Genomic DNA, 22,237 nt, shown 5'->3' on the forward strand with positions numbered 1-22,237 from the left:
AACAGCTATTAAACTTTACAAACATATATGCTTCTTCTACCTCCTCTGGCGGCACATTCCTGGTACCTATCATCCCACTGTAAAATCTTTCTTCGCACATCTCTTCTAAACATTCCCCTTCTCTGTATACATCTATGCCCCCTTTGTATTTTACATTTCCACTCTTGGGAAAAAAAAGACTCTGATTGTCCACCCTGTCCATGCCTCTCATAATTTTATATACTTCTGTCAATTTCCCCTGAGCCTCCGACGCTTAGTGAAAACAATCCAAGTTTGTTCAACCTCTCCTTATAGCTAAGACACTCTTATTCAGACAATATTCTGCTAAACCTCTTTTGTATCCCCTCCAAAGCCTCCACATCCTTCCTATAATGTGGTGACCAGAACTGCACATGATATTCCAAATGTGGACTAATGAAAATTGAACACATCTGCAACTTGATGTGACAACATTTATACTAGGTTTTTCTCTTGTGATGCCACTTTCAGGGAGCTAGGATCTCGGACCCCAAAATCATCACCGTTCCTATGGGTGCTGCCATTTACTCTGGGTGCTGCCATTTACTCTGGTCCTTTCCACAACTCCTCTTCCGGCATATCAATGACATTATCAGTTTGGTGCTACTTCCCTCTCTCACCCAGAAAATTGAAAAATTTATAAATTTTGCTTCCAATTTCCACTCCACACTCACCGTCAACTGATTCATCTGCCTTCCCTTTCTCAACATCTCTCGTTTTCATCTCTGGAGATAAGCTGGACATTGATATCCATTGCAAATCTATTGATTCTCACAGTTACCTGCACGATACATTTTCACACCCTGCTTCCAGTAAAGACTCTAGTTTCTTTGTCGTTTCTGTTCTGCTGATAGCCCATTCTGCAGGGGCTGTCTCTGAAATGTATACCCTTTCCCCAAGGATTCCCCTCCACCATGGTTGACAGGGCTCTTAGCTGTGTCTGACTCATTTCCAGCACTTCTGCCCTCAGCCCTCATCTTCCCTCCCAGTACTCACTTTCAAACCAACAGCATCCCTATCCAAAGTGTTATAATTCAGACCAACCCCCTCAAAACTTATCAAGGAGATTCCTACAGTCTAACGTTTTCTTACTTTAAAGACAAGTATCATGCATTGCATTCCAGGTGCAATTCGATTGGTTAAATGATCAGACTTGAAGCAAAACACACTTTATTCATACATGATTGTTAAATTACAGATAAACTAAATCTAAAAGAAAAATTTGGCTTAACTGTAACTCTATCGAAATATTTAACAAAATAACAACCAATACAGTGACATCCTGCAAGTGCACCATCAGCAAAGACAAATTTAGTAAAATAGGTTGTTTCACATGCAGCAGGAAGAGAACCAAGGCTTTTAGCTGTAGCAAAAGGAGAGAAAGAGAGATGTAGCAGCTTTCACAAACCCAACAGCTGCTGAAAGTGAAACTAAAAATCCTGGTTCTGTGGGAGCTTGACACCACTCATTCATGCTGCTTCTGATTAGATTAGATTAGATTACTTACAGTGTGGAAACAGACCCTTCGGTCCAACAAGTCCACACCAACCCACCACCCACCCATACCCCTACATTTACCCCATATCTAACATACGGGCAATTTAGCATGGCCAATTCACCTGAACTGCACATCTTTGGACTGTGGGAGGAAACTGGAGTACCCGGAGGAAACCCACGCAGACACAGGGAGAATGTGCAAACTCCACACAGTCAGTCGCCCGAGTCGGGAAATGAACCCGGGTCTCTGGCACTGTGAGGCAGCAGTGCTAACCACTGTGCCACCGTGCTGCCCACCTTCTCTTGTTCTAACTTTAAAAAAAAGCACAATGCCTCACCATCTGTTTACTTTATTGGCTTGAAGCAGACCACTCCGGCTCAAAATCTCTTCTTAAAAAAAATCCAGGACAAAATACAACTCAAAGCCACAATATCATCATACCTTCTCCCTTATAAAAAAACATTTTAAAAATCTTTATCCTTATGCTATTAGTACATTACAATACATATATATTACATGGATTCCAAGCATACAAACATTCATTACTACAGTCCATTTCAGTCCACACACTTTCCCGCCACCAAATGCCTCCGTCTTCCTTCACCAAAGTCACAACAACGCAATATGTGTATAATATTAAAATGGAATGGCTGCAGTAATAAGCTCCACTTAAACATTCTGGTACTATTTCCTTAAATTTTCCAACTTTAAGGGGTTATGATCAGTATATACAATTGTCTCAGATATATTACTGGCAATGTAAATGCTAAAATGTTGCAACGGCAACACTAAACTCAAGGTCTCCTTCTCAATTGTGGAACATTTCTGTTGATGATTTTTCAATTTTCTGGATAGGTCTTTCTATCTTCTCATCATCTTAGAGTAATTGAAAAACATAGTTCTATAGCATGGAGACTGGCCCTTTAGCCCAAACTGGTCCAGCTGACCAAAATATCCATCCACGCTAATTCTATTTCCCTGTCTTTGGCCCACATCCTTCTAAACTTTTTGACTATCCATGTATTTGTCCAAATGCCTTTTAAATATTGTTAAGATATCGGCTTCAACCACTTCTTCTGGCAGTTCATTCCACTCGTACTACCATCTGTACAAACAAAGTTGCCCCTCAAGTTCCCTTTTATTTTTTCCCGTCTAACCTTAAATTGATGCCCTCTAGTTCTGGATTCCCTATCTATAGGAAAAAAGACTGAATGCATTTTCTCTCTCCATGCCTCTCATGATCTTATACATTTCTATAAAATCCCCCCTCAGTCTCCTGCGCTCTAAAGAAAAAGTCCTAGCTTGTCTAACCTCTCCCTATAACTCAGGCTGTTGAGTCCTGGCATCATCCTTATAAATTTCTTCTACACTCTTCAGTTTAATAACACCTTTCCTATAGCAAGATGACTAAAACTGAACACAATACTCCAAGTGCAGCGTCACCAACATCCTGCATAACTGTAACATAATTTCCCAACTTCTATACTCACTGCTGACTAATGAAGTTAAAAATCACAACACCAGGCTATAGTCCAACAGGTTTAGTTGGAAGCACTAGTTTTTGAAGCTCTGCTTCTACCTGATGAAGAAGCAGTGCTTTGAAAACTAGTGCTTTCAAATAAACTTGTTGGACAATAGCCTGGTGTTGTGTGATTTTTAATTTTATTCACCCTAGTCTAATACTGGCTCTTCCAAATCCTGACTGATGAAGGTCAGTGTGCCAAAAGTCGTCTTTACTACCCTGTGATTCCAATTTCAGACAACCGTGCACCTGAACTCCAAGGTCCCTTTGTTCCAATACACTCCTTAAGGCCCTACAATTCACTGTAGAACTCTACCTTGATTTGACTTTCCAAAATGCAAGACCTCGCACTTATCTATATTAAATTCCATTTGCCATTTCTCAGCCCACTTCCCCAGCTGGTCAAGGTCCTGTTGCAATTTCTGATAAACTTCCTCACTGTCCATGAAACCGCCTATTTTAGTGTCATCTGCAAACTTACTAATCATGCCTTGACATTCTCATCCAAATCATTGAAATAGATAACAAACAGCAATGGGCCCAGTACCAACTCTTGAGGCACTCCACCAGTCACAGGTCTCCAGTCTAACAAGCATCCTTCCACTATCACCCTTTGCTTTCTACCATCAAGCCAATTGTGTATCCAATTTGCAAGCTCCCCCTGGGTTCCATGCAAACTGACTTTCCAGAGCAGCCTACCATGTGGAACCTTATCAAAGTCTGTATGGATTTCAGTGAGGCCTATGTCTACCGCCCTGCCCTTGTCAACCTTCCTGGTCACTTCATCAACGAAGTCTAACAAATTTGTGAGGCATCGTCTCCCATGCCCAAAGCCATGTTGACTATTCCTAATCAAACCCAGTCTTTATAAATGCATGTATATCTTATCTTCTTGCAAGAGTACAGCATTGACACCCACATCACTCGAATCAATAGTCACTCTGAATGGCTTTGCATAATTAGGTGTGGCTAAGACTGGGGCTGTAGTTAACACAGCTTTCATGCCATCGAATGCTTGCTGACATTCCTTTGTCCACTGAAATTCTCTGCACTTCTCCAACAAGTCAGTCAGTGGAACAATCACACTGCTAAAATTCAGTATGAACTTCTGACAAAAAAAAACAGGAATTGTAGTACCTCCCTCTTCGTTGATAGTATGGGAAACTCCCTGACAAATTTTGTTTTCACATTCCCTTGGGACCATTTGTCCATCTTCAAATGTGTGGTCTGTGAACTTTGACTCACCAATTTCTCCTTAATTAATTTCAGTGGTCCTCTCATCTGATGCCCAAAAGCTAATTCAAATTGATTGATTTTACTTGTTGCATTAGGTACATCTCTAATTGCCAAAAATACACGTGGAATTCCTTTATCCCGATCCTCTGGATAGTCTTGACAGCTAAGCCCTCAACATGATCTTTAAAGTTTGAAGTCACCGTTCTAATGTTCTGTGTGATTCTAGATAGCATGTAGTGGATTGGAATTAACTTATTCTTAGACTATAATTTCTTTGAATAACTTTGATGTAAACTTTGACCTTTTTTCCGATTGTATTTCTGTGGGTAGTCTGCATCTGGTAAAAAATTTGAATAACCTCTTCTACAATTCTTTTAGCCACGATACTGTGCAATGGAATGGCCTCTGGAAATCTAGTAGACACATACATTATGGTCAACAAATACAGATTCCCAATTTTTGTTTTAGTTGGGGTCCTACGCAATCAATTAAGATTCGTGCGAAAAGATTGGGTACACAATGCGGAATGTGTACCAAGGGGGCTGGTTTTATCACTGCCTGAGGTTTTCAGATTACCTGAGATGTGTGACATGTCTGGCAAAAGTATGTCACATCCTTTTGCAGTCCAGGCCAATAAAAATGTTTTTGTATTTTGGTTTGAGCTTTTCTTACTCCTGAATGATCTACTGGTAATTCATGGACTACCCGCAACAATTCCTTCCTATAACTCATTGGTAATACAACTTGATGAACTTCTGCCTATTTCTCATCTACGTGAATATGTGATGGTCTCCATTCCCTCATCAAGATTAATTTTTAAGATAGTAACATTCTGCGATACATTCAGATCTCCCTTCTGTTTATGCTATTTGATACAACAGTTTCAGTTGTTCATCTTTTCATTGTAATTTGGTTCATTTTTTGGAACTAAAAACTCTTTGCCCCCCCCCCCCCAAACCTGCTGTTTTCTCTCAATCATTTGATCAAACACTGTTTCTGATCATTGAACTGTAACATCCTTATCTTTAATCAGTGATTTCTCCTCCTGCTTCAACCTGTTGCTTTGTGACCTTGTTACCAAACAGCCAGGAAAAATCCCAGCATATACTTCCTATAAACACCTCAGTTACCTGATTTTCCACTGGCTTTTAAACCACAGTAGGCAGCACTCCTGTGATCCAGCTATATCATTACCAGGGATAAACTGTATTTCCGGAACCAAGAATTTCTCTATCACTCCTATGATCGTTTCACCACTTTTCCTTAGACTCTTCAACCTCACTTCATATGATGGGACACACTGCTCTTCTCACCATGAATTCCACATACTATTACTTCTCCTGGTAATACTCTTTCCAATCACATATTTCGACACACCTCACCAAAGATTAACTTGCTCCTGTAGTTCTTAAAATTTTACTCTCTTTACCTACTCTTCCTGGTACACATGAGCTAAGCCTTACCCATGGAGGTAAATTCTTTAAAGAGAGATCTGGCACTTTCTTCTCAACCAACCCCTCATCAGGCTGCATATTCTTTTGCAGCTTTTTGGCTGTGTCTCCTTTACCACTTCAACAAAATTCACTGGCTTCTCTTGTTTTCCCACATCGTCTTCCCAGTGCTTTTTCTAAACCACCAATACTGCAACTTCAAGTGGCCTACTTTATTACAATGAAAATACCTCAGCTTTTTTATTTCTCGTTCCCCCTCGTGAATTTGCTTTTTTATCCTGTGGTAAATTATCTTTACTATCTTCAATGAGATCTCATCTTTCCTTACCAGCTGAGGATTTCTCTTTTCCCCAATTTCTATCCCTCACAGATTGAATTGATGTCAAAAACTAAACTTTGATTTATGAACCAACTCAATCATCTGCTATTTCTACCACTAATCTTGCAGTCTTTAACTCTTTGTTTTTCCACACAAGTTCTCAGTACTTCAGGAAGTGAATTTTTAAACTCCTCCAAAAATAAATAAGAACATCACATGTTTGATCTACTTTCAATGCTATTTTTTTTTCAATTACTTTGTTTGATCTTTTCAAATTCAACGCATATTTAACCAGGTTCCCTCTTTAGATTTCTAATATGTTATCTGTAGGCCTCTGGTGCTAGCTTATATAACTCGAGATGGTATTCCTCACCTCATCATCTCTCGGTCTACCTACCAACTTTGTTTGGATCAACAGTACCCACATGGTCACTGGCCATTTCATTTATCCAGCCACTTTCTCAAATGAAATGAAAAAGGCATCCACATCCTTCTTATCAAACCATGGCAACTTTGGACATATTTCAACAGATTTCCACCAGGCCATTGGTTACGATGTGATTGTTCTCCATTACTGTCCTCATCACTACTCCTACCTTTCACCTCTATTTCCACCATGTTAAGTCGACTTTGGAGTCTTCAGTTTCAACTTCTGAAGTTCAAAAACTCTCTCCTTCTCCCTTTCTTCCCGTAAGGTCATCCCTTCCTTAGCTTTTCCCACAGTGTTTAATTGTCATTCAAACTGTTTCATTTCCTTCTGTCTTTCTTTTTGTTCTGCCAGGGGTGTTCTATATTTTTCATTTTCCCTTTCCATTGCTTTTAATTGAAGCTGCTTCATTTGCAATTGAATTTTGGCAATTTTCAATTATTCTAATTGCATTCCTGGCAATTGTAAATGTGGATCTATTGCTGCAATTATTTTCCCCTTTCCTCACAGACGCAGGCAACTCCAGCTTCAATTTGTTTGCCAATTCCGAAGGCGTTGCCTTACTTACTTTCTGTAAAACACCAGAAGTGATTTCTTCCACCCTCAGGAAACTCTTAGCGACTGAAAGATCCATTATTATACAAGGCACACCCTGTTTAAACACAGACAAATTCAACACACGAAATGAAAAACAGCAACACTCACCCCTCACTGCCTTTGAGTCCAATAATCCCAAACAGAACCTGGAATTAGAGATTTTAATCCCAACAAAAGCCTCCAGTTTGTTAAAAACCAGACCAAGTTCCCCCAAAACATGTGAAGAATGTTGCCTAGAGGCTAACTTTTTCTTATTTTAAAGGTAAGTGCCAGGCGTTGCATTCTGGATATAATTCAATGGTCAAATTAATCAGACTCGAAGCAAAACGTGCTTTATTCCACAGATGCTGGCAGACCCACTGGGGTTTTTCCAGCAATTTCTGACTTTGTTTCTGATTCCCAGCATCTGCAATTCTTTATTTTTCACTAATATTAGAACCTTCTTCCATATCCTTTATCCACCCTTACACCTTGTCATCACATGGGGTGCTTTCAGTACAGCCAACCCATTTTCAGCTACTTACGGTCCCCATGATCAGCTTTTCTCCTTATCCATTTGTTTGCCAAAATGTCTTTCGGCCCTCCGGGCTCCATCTCTACTTATCCCCATCCTTTACCCTCATCTAACGCTTGTCTTCAGCATATATACCATCTTTTCCTAGCTACGACTAGTTCTGAAGAAGGGTCACTGGACTCAAAACCTTAACTCTGCTTTCTCACCACAGATGCTGCCAGACCTGCTGAGCTTATCCAGAAATTTCTGTTTTCATTTCAGATTTCCAGTGTCTGCAGTTCTTTATTTTGTTTTGTAAAATCTGATAATGTTCTGTTCAGGTGCAATAAATGCTTTCCCTTTAATTTTTAATGCCAAGAACGTAGAACTCACTACCACATGGAAAAGTTGAAGCTAGTAGCATTGGTGCATTTAAAAGAGTTAAATAAGTATATGAGAGACAGGGAATAGACCAATATGTTGAAAAGGTGAAATAAACCAATTTGGGAAAAGGCTCACTTGAAACATAAACATCAACATGAACCTGTTAGCCAAAAGCCTGGTTCCTGGAGCTGTAAAATATTATTACATAAAAACGTAACTGCCTCACAGCAAACATGAGTGGTTAAACAGTTAAACAAACTTGGAATGCAAATAAAATAAGCAAAGCCAGATGAGGTTGAGAGTTCAAGAATGTAGAGGAGAGACCTTCTGTACCTCCCTTGAAACTCTCATATATTCACTGCAAATTAAGTAAAACACTAAGTTGACACAAGGATAGATAATATCAAGTACCTAACTTATAAATATTTATCTCAAACTTAGTTTGCTCAGACCCAATCCATTAAACACAAGTTCACTCAAAGGCACCTTCACAAATTCAAGTCTTCTCAAGTTATTTTCCATAGCCATTGATGACATACTTTCAATTTTTCCGATGATTTTTTAACACTGTGTTTTCTAGAAATTAAGTATTTGATGTGTTGCCTAACACCTTATCATATGCCTCAGGTATGAAAAAATACCTCTCATATATTGAACTGTTTTAAAGGACAAATGATACGCTCTATTTATATAGCAGTGAACACAGTAAGAAATTCCAAAGGAGTTCACAGGAGCATTTTAGAACAAAATGTGAAGTTGGTAAACTTAAGACTTTGTACTTGAAGCCTGGTTGTTATTAGTAATGGATCACCTATCATTATCAAGTTAAACACATGGTAAATCCTTCTGGATTCCAAACAGGTAATGTATTTCAGCTCAAATCTACTTGAAACATCCCTTATCTTACAGAAATGTCCCTGCACCCTCTGTATCAGCAGCAGATTAGTAACCAATCCCATTTGGGCCCACATTCACAAGAAACCAGATCAAAGTTATAAGAAATTGTTTTACACACAAACCTTTAAAGCTAACAACATCGGAGTCTGTGGTTAGGGTATAGACAGTTAGTTATGTAGCCACAGATATAATTCCAGGATGGTAAGTTGTCTCATTCATGCCAATGTCAGTAACATCATCGAGCATCTGCATCTCATTTTGAGGGGAGGAGGATGAACAGATAAAGGTCATCTAAAATATCACTATCAACATTAGGTAGAAAGATGGGTAAGGCCCTTCAAACAGATCTTGGATGGCTAGGAATGAAATCAGCCAAATGGTCCTGGAAAGGTAGCAATTTCCATGACATGTGCCATTGAGCACTGGAATAGGAAGTTTGAGTAGATAAACATATGTTTGGAGAGATGGAAGAGCTTTAGATTTCTGGGCACCTATACAGGCCAGAATGTGCCCAAACAGAGTCGTGACCAAAGATCTCATAAAACAATTTGATAGTACTGTGGGGAATGTCTAAATTAACTATATACAGGCTGGAATCCAAAATGCAGTACTATAATGTAGAAACAAGATGCACAATGGATTGGACAGTTCCCAAAGAAAAATGAGTAAGCGTTCAAGTGGGGTCAGACAAAGAGGGAATGCAATAAGTCTGAATTGGGTTTCTAAGTGCACGATTTAAACACACAGTGTGGTTATTAAGATTGATAAAGGACATAGGAATTTGAAATTGAAAATCAAAGGTTATGAGGTAACAAAATATTGATGAAAGTAATGCTGTTGTTGTGAGTATATCATGTATCCTTGGGAAATATGTGAAGATACACTTGACTTGATGACATTTATTTGAGTGCACAGGACACAATTTCAAAATGTGCAGATGAAACAAAATTTGGAAAAATTGTGGCACATGAGGATTGTAATATACATCAAGGTGACAGGCAGGCTGGTGGTATAGGCAGCCATGTGACATATCAAATTTTGTTCAGAGAAATACGAAGTGACACATTTTGGCAGAAAGAATGGAGTGAATCAATATGAAATAGTACAGAGGTATTTGGAAACATATGTACGTAAATTGTAGCAGGACAGGTTGAGAAAACAGTTAAAAGACACACACAATCTTAGACTTTATGATAAAAGAAATAGGTATAGATCTTCTGCCAGTAGCAATGCTGGTAACATTTGTGTCGCCTGCAAAGTTTATCCCAACCTGACAATAATGTTTATTTAGCATATTTATTCAGCGGAAATGGGCAATGTGGAACATTCATGTCAAAAAATTCATGAAGAATCTTAAATGCTGCCTTGGCCTCTAACTGGAATATTATGTACAATACTAGGCATCATAATTTAGGAAGGATGTTTAGACTTTAGAAAGGATGCATAAAAGATTTGAAAGAATGGTTCCAGGGATTTAGTTAAATATATAGATTAGAGAAGCTGGGGTTGTCCTCCTTGGATAAGGAAAAATGATTTTTTGGAGAGGTTTGGATGGCACATAGGGTGGGATGGTCTTCAGAGGGTCGGTATTGACCTATTTGGGTGAATGGCTTTTCCACACTGTAGGGGTTCTATGAAAATCACGAGAAGTCCAGACTCCACAATCCCCAAGATTCCCAATTTCCTCTGTGGTCAATAATCTAATTTTGTCAGCTTGAATATACTCAATAACTTAGTATCCCATGGTACTCAGGTAGAAAATTCTAAAAGTTTACAATCTTCAGTGAATAAATTTCTCCCAAGTCCTAAATTACTGACCCAAATCCTGAGATTTTGATCCTAGTTTTGGAAGCTTCAACAAGGGAAAACAAACTTTCAGCATCGACTACTGTCAAGTCCTCAAATTATTTTATAAGATTCAACTAAATTGGCTCATATTATTCTATATTCTAGTTCAGTATGACAGAACATGTCCTACTCAATCTCTCCTCTCACGACTCGCTCGTAACTTCATTGCACCTCTTCTAAAAGCAAGATATGCTTCCTCAGGATAAAAGCATTTCAAACTGCTTTGTGCTCCAGATGTTGCCTCACTAAAACCTCCAAATATTCCTTACTCTTATGTACCCAACATTATGTACAAATGTACCCCATATTCCACAAAGAAATTTAACAAAGCAATTATTGTTAATTGCCTTGTTAATTGCTTGATGTTACCTGCATACCGATGTTCTGTGCTAGTGTACAGAAAAAAGGCATCCAAATTCTTCTGAATCTTGATATCTATTAGCATTTCACATGTTCTACCCCCAATATCTCCCTGCTCTCAACACAATCCCTCTCCCCACCCATACATCCCAGTCCTCTTATGATAAAGACCAACATACCATTTGTCCTTCTGATTATGTGCTGCACATCTGCTTTCAATGAAGAATGAAGATGGAAATTAGGCACTTCAGACATCAACATTTGTCAATCTCTCTCAATTTAAGGAATTTTCAACACCTCCATTACTTTGACTGTACTGAACAACCTCCACATTATATTCCATCCATCATTTACTTGCTCACTTACTCAGCATGCATTATTTCCATTGAATCATGTTTGTTTTTTAAAAATTTATTCAAGGGATGTGGACTTCACTGGCTGGCAAGCATTTATTGTTCATCTCTATTTGCCCACTGAGGTTGTGTGGAAAGCTATCTCCTTGAACTGCCTCAATCCATTTGGTGCATGTACACCAAAAAGAGGGGAGAAGTTCCAGGATTTTGACCCAGCAATACTGAAGGAAGACCAACACATATCTAACCATTTGCAAATGGCAAAAGGGAAACTTGCAGGTGTTCCAGTTTATCTGGTGGTCTTGTTCTTCTAGATAGTAGTGGTTGCAGTTTTGGAAGGGGATCTCGAAGGAACATAGATGAGTTGCTGTACTGAATCGTGCTAATGGTACAAATTGCTGTTAGTGTCAATGGTGGAGGGAGTGATTGCATCCAGATGCTTTGTCCTGGATGGTGTCTAGTTTATTGCTTTGCTTCAGCTATACTCATCAAGGAGAGTGGAGAATATTTCATCACACTCCTAACTTACACCTTGTAGATGGTGGACAGGTTGAAGGGAGTCAGGACTGAACTTTGCTGCAGGTATCCTAGCCTCAAACCTGCTCTTGCAGCCACCATGTGTATTTCAGTTTCTGGTCAATGATAAAGTCCAAGATTTTAATGATGATAATGTCATTGAATGTTGATGGTCAATGGTTAGATTCTTTCCTGTTGGAGATGATAAATGCTTGGCATTATGTCGTGGGAATGTTACTTTCATGCGTCAGCCCAAACCTAGACATTGTCCAAGTCTTGCTATGTTTGAACTGCTTCAGTATCTGAGGAGACATGAATGGTGTTGAGGATTATTCAATAATCAAATATTCCCACTTCTGACTTTATGATTAAGGGAAGATCATTGATGAAGCAGCTAAAGATGGTTGAGCCTAAGACACTACATTGAGCTACTCCTGCAAAGGAGTCTTGGAGCCAGAATCATCTCTAACGACCATAACCATGTTCTTTTGAGACAGATATGGCTTTAACCAGTAGATTTTTGTCCTGCTGATTCCCATTGATGGTAGTTTTGCTTGGGCTCCTTAATGCTATACTTAGTCAATGGCAGTCACTCTATCTCCTCAACAATGCTGACTTTCAAATGGGATCATGCTGCTTGAGAAGATGACGCAGATTAGTTGTAGAAGAATTACTTGCAAGTAACTCACAAATATGAATGGGCCAAGAACTATGGAAACAGATTATTGCAAACGACTGAGATAGATTTGCTTCGAAAGCCATCAAGCCATTGTACCTGGATTGTGTCCCGAAGATCTTGTCTTGAGTTCCTCAGCATATATAGGTCTGTTTGAATATACTGGTTCCTGATGGGACTGCTCCTGCTTAATCTCCTGTCCTGGCTGCATATATCCAGTGCTATGGCTGGACAAAAGAATTCAAGAATCAATTTTAAAAGCATTTCAGCAATGCTACAAGTAAAATTCTTAAAGACATTCTGAAGGGTTTATAATTTATATTATAAAGACTGTTCCAACAAAACTACTCACAGTGCATTGGGGTTTTGCTTGAATATAAGAAAACTGGAGTTCAATTAATAAATTAAAATATTTTCAAACTCCGTGCTGAACAACCACTTGCATTGTTGTTCAAAACTATGGCTCTAGTGCATGGAGCCATTGAATTTGAAACAGACATGAGATCGGAAGCCATTAAATATTCAGAAACATTTAGAACGTTCCATTCAACATCATTTTCATGAGCCTGAGGGAGAGTACACCAGGTATTAAAATCTAAAAATACAGCCACACTTAATGCAGTGTTAAACTCCTTGGTTGAATTGGTCATTGCTTTACCATTTTGCATGCAATGCTTGCCTTGCAATCAGGAAATTATGCATACAACATGTGGCTTGGAATAAAAATGAGCTTGTAAGCAATGAATGTAGAAGTATCTGCATTCAAAAATGTACTCTGTTCATTGAAGTTGAACAAATTGTAAATACCTTAGATGGCCTGCTGCTGTTCAGACACTGTTTTCAGTTAAACTCTGCCTTAGGTTCCTAACAGACTTCTATCCTTACTGTTGGAGTGTCTATCAGGAACAAATACCCAGGGAGGTGTCATAGATCTACTCACAATGGACTCATATTCAAAACCAGCAACTTTTTCAAATAATAACTGTAAAGTCACTGTATTTACATTGTTACTGCATTCACTGTTGCTGCAGAGACATCTACCAACTGAGCACATGTCCTGCCCCACCTGATTGCAAAATTAGCCTATTTTGTCTATGTTTATATTGGTGTGATCAGAAGGCAGGATCTAATTGATTACCCAAAGTGACAAACACCATACATTTAGCTGCTTCTGCTAATCTTCTTCACTCACAATCTGCATACACATGGGCTTTCTAAAACAGATACCTGGAGCTTGTATATAAGCATGATATAGCTGGGTAAATAGGCACAGCTAGTAGACATGATTCACGTTTATGAAAATCCTCAGCAAGTTAATTGAAGCAAAACAATGTAAACAGGCAGGTGGAAACAAACAGTGGTTATCATAACAAATCTATGAACATACTTTGTCAGAAAGAACCCAATTTGTACAAATGGAAACAAAGTACTGGAGAAACTCAGTAGGTCTGACAATATCTATGGAGTGAGAAGTACAGTTAATGTTTCAAGTCCGATATGACTGTTATTCAAACTTCTACTATTTAGGAGCCAGATTTAACAGAAGGGTTCAGTATTCAGGGGAGTCCATTAATAAGTGATTCATACGAGGTTGAATTATTGTTGAAATTAGTTATGCATCTACATCAGATATATTATAGTCCAAAGATGATTTTAGAACATAGAACTTAAGAAAAAAAATACAGCACAGAACAGGCCCTTTGGCCCACGATGTTGTGCCAAGGTTTAATCCTAATGTGAAATATAGTAACTTAACCTACGTACCCCTCAACTCACTGCTGTCCATGTCCACGTCTAGCAGTCACTTAAATGTCCCCAATAACTCTGCTTCCACCATTAAAGCTGGCAACGCATTCCATGCATTCACAACTCTCTGCATAAATTACCTACCCCTGACGTCTCCTTTATACCTTCCTCCTAATATCTTCAAACCATGACTCCTCATACCAGTCAAACCTGCCCTGGGGAAAAGTCTCTGGCTATTGACTCTATCTATTCCACTCATTATCTTGTATACCTCAATCAGGTCTCCTCTCTTCCCCCTTCTCTCCATAGAGACAAGTCCAAGCTTATTCAACCTTTCTACATAAGGCATACCCTCCAGTCCAGGCAGCATCTTGGTAAACCTTCTTTGCACTCTCTTCAAAGCCTCTGTATCTTTCCTATATTAGGACAACCAGAACTGGACACAATATTCCAAGTGTGGTCTCACCAGGGACTTGTAGAGCTGTAGCAAAACCTCGCAGCTCTTAAACTCGATCCCCCTTTTAATGAAAGCCAAAACATCACATGCTTTCTTAACAACCCTATCCACTTGGGTGGCAACTTTGAGGGATCTATGTACTTGCACACCCAGATCCCTCTGTTTCTCCACACTGCCAAGAATCCGGTCTTTAATCCTATATTCAGTATTCGCATTCGACCTTCCAAAATGCATCACTTCACATTTATCCAGGTTGAACTCCATCTGCCATTTCTCAGCCCAGCTCCGCATCCTGTCTAGGTTGCACTGCAGTCTGCAGTAGCCCTCTATACTATCGACGACACCTCCAACCTTTGTGTCACCTGCAAATTTGCTAACCCACCCCTCAACCTCCTCATTTAAGTCATTTATAAAAACTATAAAGAGCAGAGGCCCAAGAACACTGACCTCCAGGCAGAATACTTTCCATCTACAACCACTCTCTGCCTTCTGTCAGCCAGCCAATTCTGAATCCAAATAGCCAAATCTCGGGCGACCGACTCAACACAGACATTTACTACAAACCGACCAACTCCCACAGCTACCTCGATTACACCTCCTCCCATCCTGCCCCTATAAAAACGCCATCCCATATTCTCAATTCCTTCACCTCCGCTGCATCTGCTCCCAGGAGGACCAATTCCAATACCGAACAACCCTTCTTCAAAGACTGCAATTTCCCCTCTGACGTGGTCGCCGACACTCTCCACCTCATCTCCTCCACTTCCCGCACCTCCGCCCTTGAACCCGGTTCCTTCAATCGCCACCAGGATAGAACCCCACTGGTCCTCACCTTCTACCCCATCAACCTCCAGATACATCGTATCATCGTCTGTCATTTCCGCCACCTCCAAACAGACCCCACCACCAGGGATATATTTCCCTCCCCACCCCAGTCAGCGTTCCGGAGAGATTACTCCCTCCGCGACTCCCTCGTCAAGTTCACACCCTCTACCAACCCACTCTCCACTCCTGGCACCTTCTCCTGCAACCGCAAGAAGTGCGAAACTTGTGCCCACACCTCCCACCAAGGCCCCAGTGGATCCTTCCATATCCATTGCAAATTCACCTGCACCTCCACACACATCATTTACTGTATCCGCTGCACCTGATGTGGTCTCCTCTACATTGGGGAGACAGACCGCCTACTTGCGGAACATTTCAGGGAACACCTCTGGGACACCCACACCAACCAACCCAACCACCCTGTGGCTGAACACTTTAACTCCCCCTCCCACTTCACCATAGACATGTTGGTCCTTGGCCTCCTCTATCACCAGACGCCACACGACGCCTGGAGGAAGAGCACCTCATCTTCCGCCTAGGAACCCTCCAACCACACGAGATGAATGTAGATTTCTCCAGCTTCCTCATTTCCCCTCCCCCCACCATATCTCAGTCCCAACTCCCGGATTCAGCACCGCCCTCTTGACCTGCAATCTTCTTCCCGACCTCTCCGCCCTCACCCCCTCTCCGGCCTATCACCTTCACCTCCTTACACCTATCGTATTCCCGCACTCCTCCCCCAGATTCCCCCCCCCCCCCCCCACCTTTTATCTCAGCCCGCTTGGCACACCAGCCTCATTCCTGAAGAAGAGCCTATGCCCGAAACGTCGATTCTCCTGCTCCTCGGATGCTGCCTGGCCTGCTGTGTTTTTCCAGCACCACACCTTTCAACTCTGGTCTCCAGTGTCTGCTGTCCTCATTTTCTTCTATCCAAATCTCCCTGTATCCCATACTTCCTGATGTTATGAATGAACCTACCATGGGGAATCTTATCAAATGCCTTGCTGAAGTCCACATACACCACGTCCACTGTTCGACCTGTCTTGTCACCTCTTCAAAGAACTCATCAAGATTTGATCTACCCCTCACAAAGCCATGTTGACTGCCTTTAATCACACTATGCTTTGTCAAATAGTCATAAATCCTATCCCTCAGAATTCTTTCCAAAACCTTGCTGACCACAGACATAAGACTGACTGGTCTGTAATTGCCAGGGATTTCCCTATTACCCTTCTTGAAAAAAGGAATAACATGTGTCTCTTTCCAATCCTCCGGTACGACTCCTGTGGAGAGTAAGGAGGCAAATATCCTCGCCAGCGGCTTAGCAAGCTCCTTTCGTGCTTCCCGGAGCAGTCTAGGATAAATCTGGTCTGGTCCTGGGGACTTATCAATCTTAATATTTTCTAAAATTCCCAGCACATCAATTTCATCAATCTTGATCTGGTCAAGACTGTATCCCAGCTCCTCAAAGTTTTCATTTACAACAAGTTCCCTTTCCTTGGTGAAAACCAAAGCAAAAAACTCATTTAGGCTTTCCCCTATCTGCTCAGACTCCACACACATGTTCCCTCCACTATCCCTGATCAGCCCTGCCTTCTCCATGATCATTCTCTTCTTCCTTATGTATGAGTAAAATGCCTTTGGGTTCTCCCTAATCCTTCTTTACTAACCTTTCTCATGCCCCCTCCTGGCTGTCCTCAGTCCAGTTCTGAGCTCCTTTCCAGCAAACCTGTAATCCTCTAAAGCTGTGCTACATCCTTGCTTCCTCTACCTTATGTAAGCTGCCTTCTTCCTTTTGATGAGAAGTTCCTCTGTTCTCGTCATCCAAGGTTCCTTAATCTTACCCCTTCTTACCTGTCTCAGAGGAACAATTCGTGAATCACTCGCAACATTTGCTCCTTAAGCAGTCTCCACATGTCTGCTGTGCCCTTTCTGTGGAACAACTGCTCCCAGTTTGAACTTCCCAACTCCTGTCTGATAGCATCATAATTTCCTTTTTCCCAATTAAATATCTTCCCTCGGTAATTGCTCATTTCACTCTCAAAGGCTACGCTAAATGCGAGGCAGTTGTGATCACTGTCACCAAAGTGCTCTCCCACCACGAGATCTGACACCTGTGCTGGCTCGTTGCCAAGCACCAAATCCAAAATGGCCTTTACTTTGGAGAAAGCCATTCAGATGGTGAGTGCAGGAGGTCTGGAAGAAACACATGTCATCTTAAGAGGAGAACAACAAAAATTTTGCAAGAGATCTGCAGAATCCAGCATTTACATAGTATAAAAACTCCAAAGACATACTTGACATGCCAACCCAAAGATTAGGCCAGACAGCAGATGCCAAGAATCAGTACCAGCACTGTGGAGTTACGAAAACTAACGGATACAAGCAGTGCCTAGCAGTAAAAACAACTCATCTGTAAAAGAGTAGTCATTTCTTGATGACGTACAAAGTAGACAGTAACAAATTGGCAGAAAGTTAAATAGCTATCCACACAAGGATGTTAATGATGTGGGGCAACCCGCAACAGAAGAGATATCCAATGCATTCACAGGCAAAATTCTAACCAATTCATTTTAGCACGAAATGTTTTATATCAATGAAAATCACAATTTTAGCTTGATGCTAGGATGAACGTCATTACATTAGCAGATTACATACTATAAGTGGAGAAAAAGATTACAGCCTACAACTGTGAAACCACAAAGTCTAGGAGGAAAAGATCTCATATTTGTTGTAAGCAAATCTGCAACACAAGAGGTGAGAGATATTTGAGAATGTATACATACTTCGTATTCAAGAATACTCACTCCACAGCAAGGACAAGTGTTTTACCTTAGTCTTCAAAACGTTGAAGAAGTTGGACAGCAGAAGAGTAAAAGAAGCAGTAAGCTTAAATAGATCACAGGAAACAGATGCTGAATACAGTGTCTCATTAAAGAAAGATACTAAGCCATTACATACCTATATACTCACCTTTTAATACAAATTTAACAGCAACTTGAGGAAGAATGGATGGTGAAACCACTCAAGTAATGTTTGAACGTAGTTACTGTACCCAAACCCAGAATCAGAATTTGTTTAGACCTCACACAGGTTAACAAAGCAGTAATGAGTGAAATCTACCCTATGTCAACACTTGTTGAGAGTTTAGCAAAAGTGTGTAAAAGCAGAGTTTCTGCCAAATTGATGCCAATAGTGGGTTCTAACAGGTACCATGGGATGTACAATCAAAACTGCATGCTACCTTTGCAACTCCATTTGGCAGATGTTGCTTTAACAGACCGTCATCTGGGATTGCCAGCCTCGATATCCAATATTTTACATGATTTAAGAGGTGCCGGATGCCACATTAGTAACATATTGATAGATAGCTTAAAGGGTCCATGCAGTTCTAAATTGCACCCAGGCCAAAGATCTGATACTCAACAGCAAAAGTAAAGCTCCCAAAGAAACCATTCATTTCTCAGGACACATTGTTAATATTGATGGAATATTGGCAGGCCCTTGGAAAACAAAGGCTTTTAAGCAGTTTCCAACTCCAAAGAGGGCTCATGATCCGAACAGATTCCCAGGCAATATGCACCAGCTGGTTAAAATCTTTGTTTCACTTGGCAATGACAACTTATCTCACTTGAGCCAACAACTGAAGTATATGGTGGGATGGTGCTGGAGCCCATAAGAAGATGTTTTCTAAAAGATCAAGGATGCTGATGTCCACAGATGTCTCAGCTCAACACAGTCATCCTTTCCAACCAATACAGCTACAGGAGATTCAACTACAAGATTAGGTGTATTGCTCTTTCAGGAGAAAACGATAGGTGTTGAAAACTGACGTATTATGTCTTCAAGGCATTGTCAGACTCGGTGACACAACATGCAGTCATAGAGAAGGGACCTCTCGGTCACACGGATATTTGACTATATACTTGGAAAGTGCTCGTAGAGTCAGTCCGTATATGTAGGCCACCTGGATAGATGAGAAATAATTGGCAAAGATGTCTCAAGAGGTACAAACATTCTGACTTTACCGTATGAGTTTTACCCATGAGATGAACCATGTGAAGGGGAGCTACAGGTGACTGCAAGGACAAAATGGACGTAAAAAAAATTGAAACTATGTTGCCATCTTTTGGTTTTGTGTCGAATGTTGCCCAGACCAAAGCCCAAATGGGTTTACGTTAAAGGCTCACTTTGAGTAATGACAGTATTTCACAACTGGAGATGACTCACTAATATTTGATTAAAGGCTGATTGTTATAGCATCACTGTGGGAAAAAATAGGAAAGACACGTTAGGAGCACTTGAAATTGCCGAGCACAGCCAGGGATTGGTTGCTGGTGTGGTGGCTAGGGATCTCTAAGAGATTGAGAATTTCATAGCTAACTGTGAAACTTGTGCCAAATACAGGCCTGACCTGCAAGAGCTGCTTATACAGATCACTTGCTCCACCCGAGCACAGCAACAGTGGGATCAGACTCCTTTATATTTGATTTACTGTTACTGTTGTCAACTATTTTCACAGTGGAAAGAAGAGAAAAAGTTATGCAGCATTGAGATGCAACTGTCAGCATCTTGCATGAAATATTCACTTCACATGGGATCCCTGATGAGGCTTTTTCAAACAATAAACCACAGTTTGCAAATGAGTCTTTCGGTTTCTTTGCAGCCAAGTATGGGAGCAGTTAAGTTTTCTTTTGAAGAGAAGTGCTGACATACAGTAATTGTTAAATTACTGGTCCATCCCAACGTAATGTAGTTTATCACCATCAGAACTGATTGGAAAAAGAATGAGGAATGTCAGTGACAGTGATCACAGACTGCGATAATCAAATCTTCAAAGAATAAAGATTTGCAGTAAAAGATTCCCCTACATCTGTGAAAAGCCTTTAATGATCCAGCTTGGATCAGATTTTCAATAATGGCTTACAAAGCTGGGCAATTTCGAAATTACAGAATGTGCAGCCTTCATAAGAAAGTGGATTACGGTGATTCATCAAATAAGAATTTCTCAGAGATTAGAGAATGTGTTAGCACGTTAGACCAACTTTGCACATAAAAATTTGAGGTCCCAAAAGAAAGATACATAATTATTTCTCTTACCAAACTCCAAACTAGCATTGTGCCTTTTGTTTAACCAAATATTTTGTAATCAGTTAGATTTCAACTTTGATATCTCTCACTCTCTCAAGTACAAGAATTACAACAATTTATTTAAGATTGCAGTAGTGCTCTCTGCACAGGAAAAACAAATTTATTTTCAGTATCAATGAGCCTAAAGTGATATCACAGATGTGAAATAGCATTGGTTAATTTCTTACTTGTGCAGGTGACCTGCTCCAGAAGAGGAGTTCATTCCTGTCTCTTCATATCTCTGGGGAAGCAGCAAAAAGATCAGGATTATAACGATCAGCTTACACAGTAACCTCCACCTTTTATTTTTGAATGGAGTTATAAATCTCAAAAGCAAAGAGTAGATACAAGATTCAAGCAAATGAATGACTTATGAAATTCAACTGTGATTAACATGCCTTCCCTCCCATATTTAAACCAATGGTTTTTCACCCTAACCATTTTACATTGTCATCAACTTCTCACTGTCTTCTGCCTCGTTAACTGTGATGATCATTCAGATATGTACATTGTCTTTGAATACTTGTTGCAAACTAGCTTTTACTTCAACAAAAAATGACTACTAAATATTAACTAGATGTCAACAGGCATTAATGTGAGTTGCAGACAAATTGGAACAAGAGGACAGTTATATTATGGTTTATGACTATCACTTGACTATAGAGTTTAAATACAATGCATTCCCTGCCTCGACCAATCCATTATCCAGCTAATCTGGAGCCTGAAAAATGACTATGCAGAGATTGCAAAATGTCCTGTGGTTCTAAAAAAGGTAGCTTTAGCGATAATTGTAATTTTCCAAACTTCCTTTGATTCGAGAATGGGCTCATTGGATTGCAGACGTTGCACTGCCATGCAAGAGAGAAAACTGAACCACAGACCTGTTATCCTGATATCAGTCATCAGGTAAGTGCTGGAATCTCTTACTGTGGAAGTTTTAACTATATATTTAGAAATCAGCTATGAACAGACAAATCCAAAGTGGTTTTGAGAAAGCAAAATCATATTTGATGACTTATTACAGTTTTTTTGAGAATGTAAATAGTAAGGTATGCAAACGGATATAATTATAGATATTTGGATTATAGATATGTGGCCTGTTTGGATTTCAAAAAAGATATTCAATAAGCTGCCACATTACAGTTGGAGATAATGTATAACGATGAATGGAGGTTTGGTTAATTGACAGGAAACAAAGTGGGATAAACTGGTCATTGTTAGGTTAGCAGGCTGTGGTCAATTTGTTGGAAGGATCAATGCAAAGACATCTACTATTTCTAATTGTTATTTATTATTCCTCATGGAGTGAGAACATCACCGGCAAGGATAACACTTGCTGCTTATTCCTAATTGATCTTGAGAAGGTGGCGATGAGCTGCTTTCTTGAACAGGTGGAATCCATTTGGTACACCTACAGCACTGTTACAAGTGGAATGTGACCACATGAGAGCGAAGGAATGGAATTTTAGTTCCAAGTCAGGATG

General features: G+C 40.1%; 1 protein-coding gene across 1 annotated transcript in view; it reads right to left on the reverse strand.

Moving 5' to 3' along the window:
- si:ch211-1e14.1 (UPF0606 protein KIAA1549) overlaps positions 1 to 22,237 on the reverse strand; it is a 257,773-nt gene that overhangs the window by 13,654 nt on the left and 221,882 nt on the right. Inside the window, exons 17-18 of the mRNA XM_060839554.1 lie at positions 20,942 to 20,994; positions 12,695 to 12,822 (exon numbers count right to left, since the gene is read on the reverse strand). Of these exons, the coding sequence (XP_060695537.1) occupies positions 12,695 to 12,822; positions 20,942 to 20,994 (181 nt within the window). The remainder of the gene's footprint in view (positions 1 to 12,694; positions 12,823 to 20,941; positions 20,995 to 22,237) is intronic.

The sequence above is a fragment of the Hemiscyllium ocellatum genome, chromosome 19 (assembly GCF_020745735.1).
Source record: "Hemiscyllium ocellatum isolate sHemOce1 chromosome 19, sHemOce1.pat.X.cur, whole genome shotgun sequence".
Taxonomy (NCBI): Eukaryota; Metazoa; Chordata; class Chondrichthyes; order Orectolobiformes; family Hemiscylliidae; genus Hemiscyllium; species Hemiscyllium ocellatum.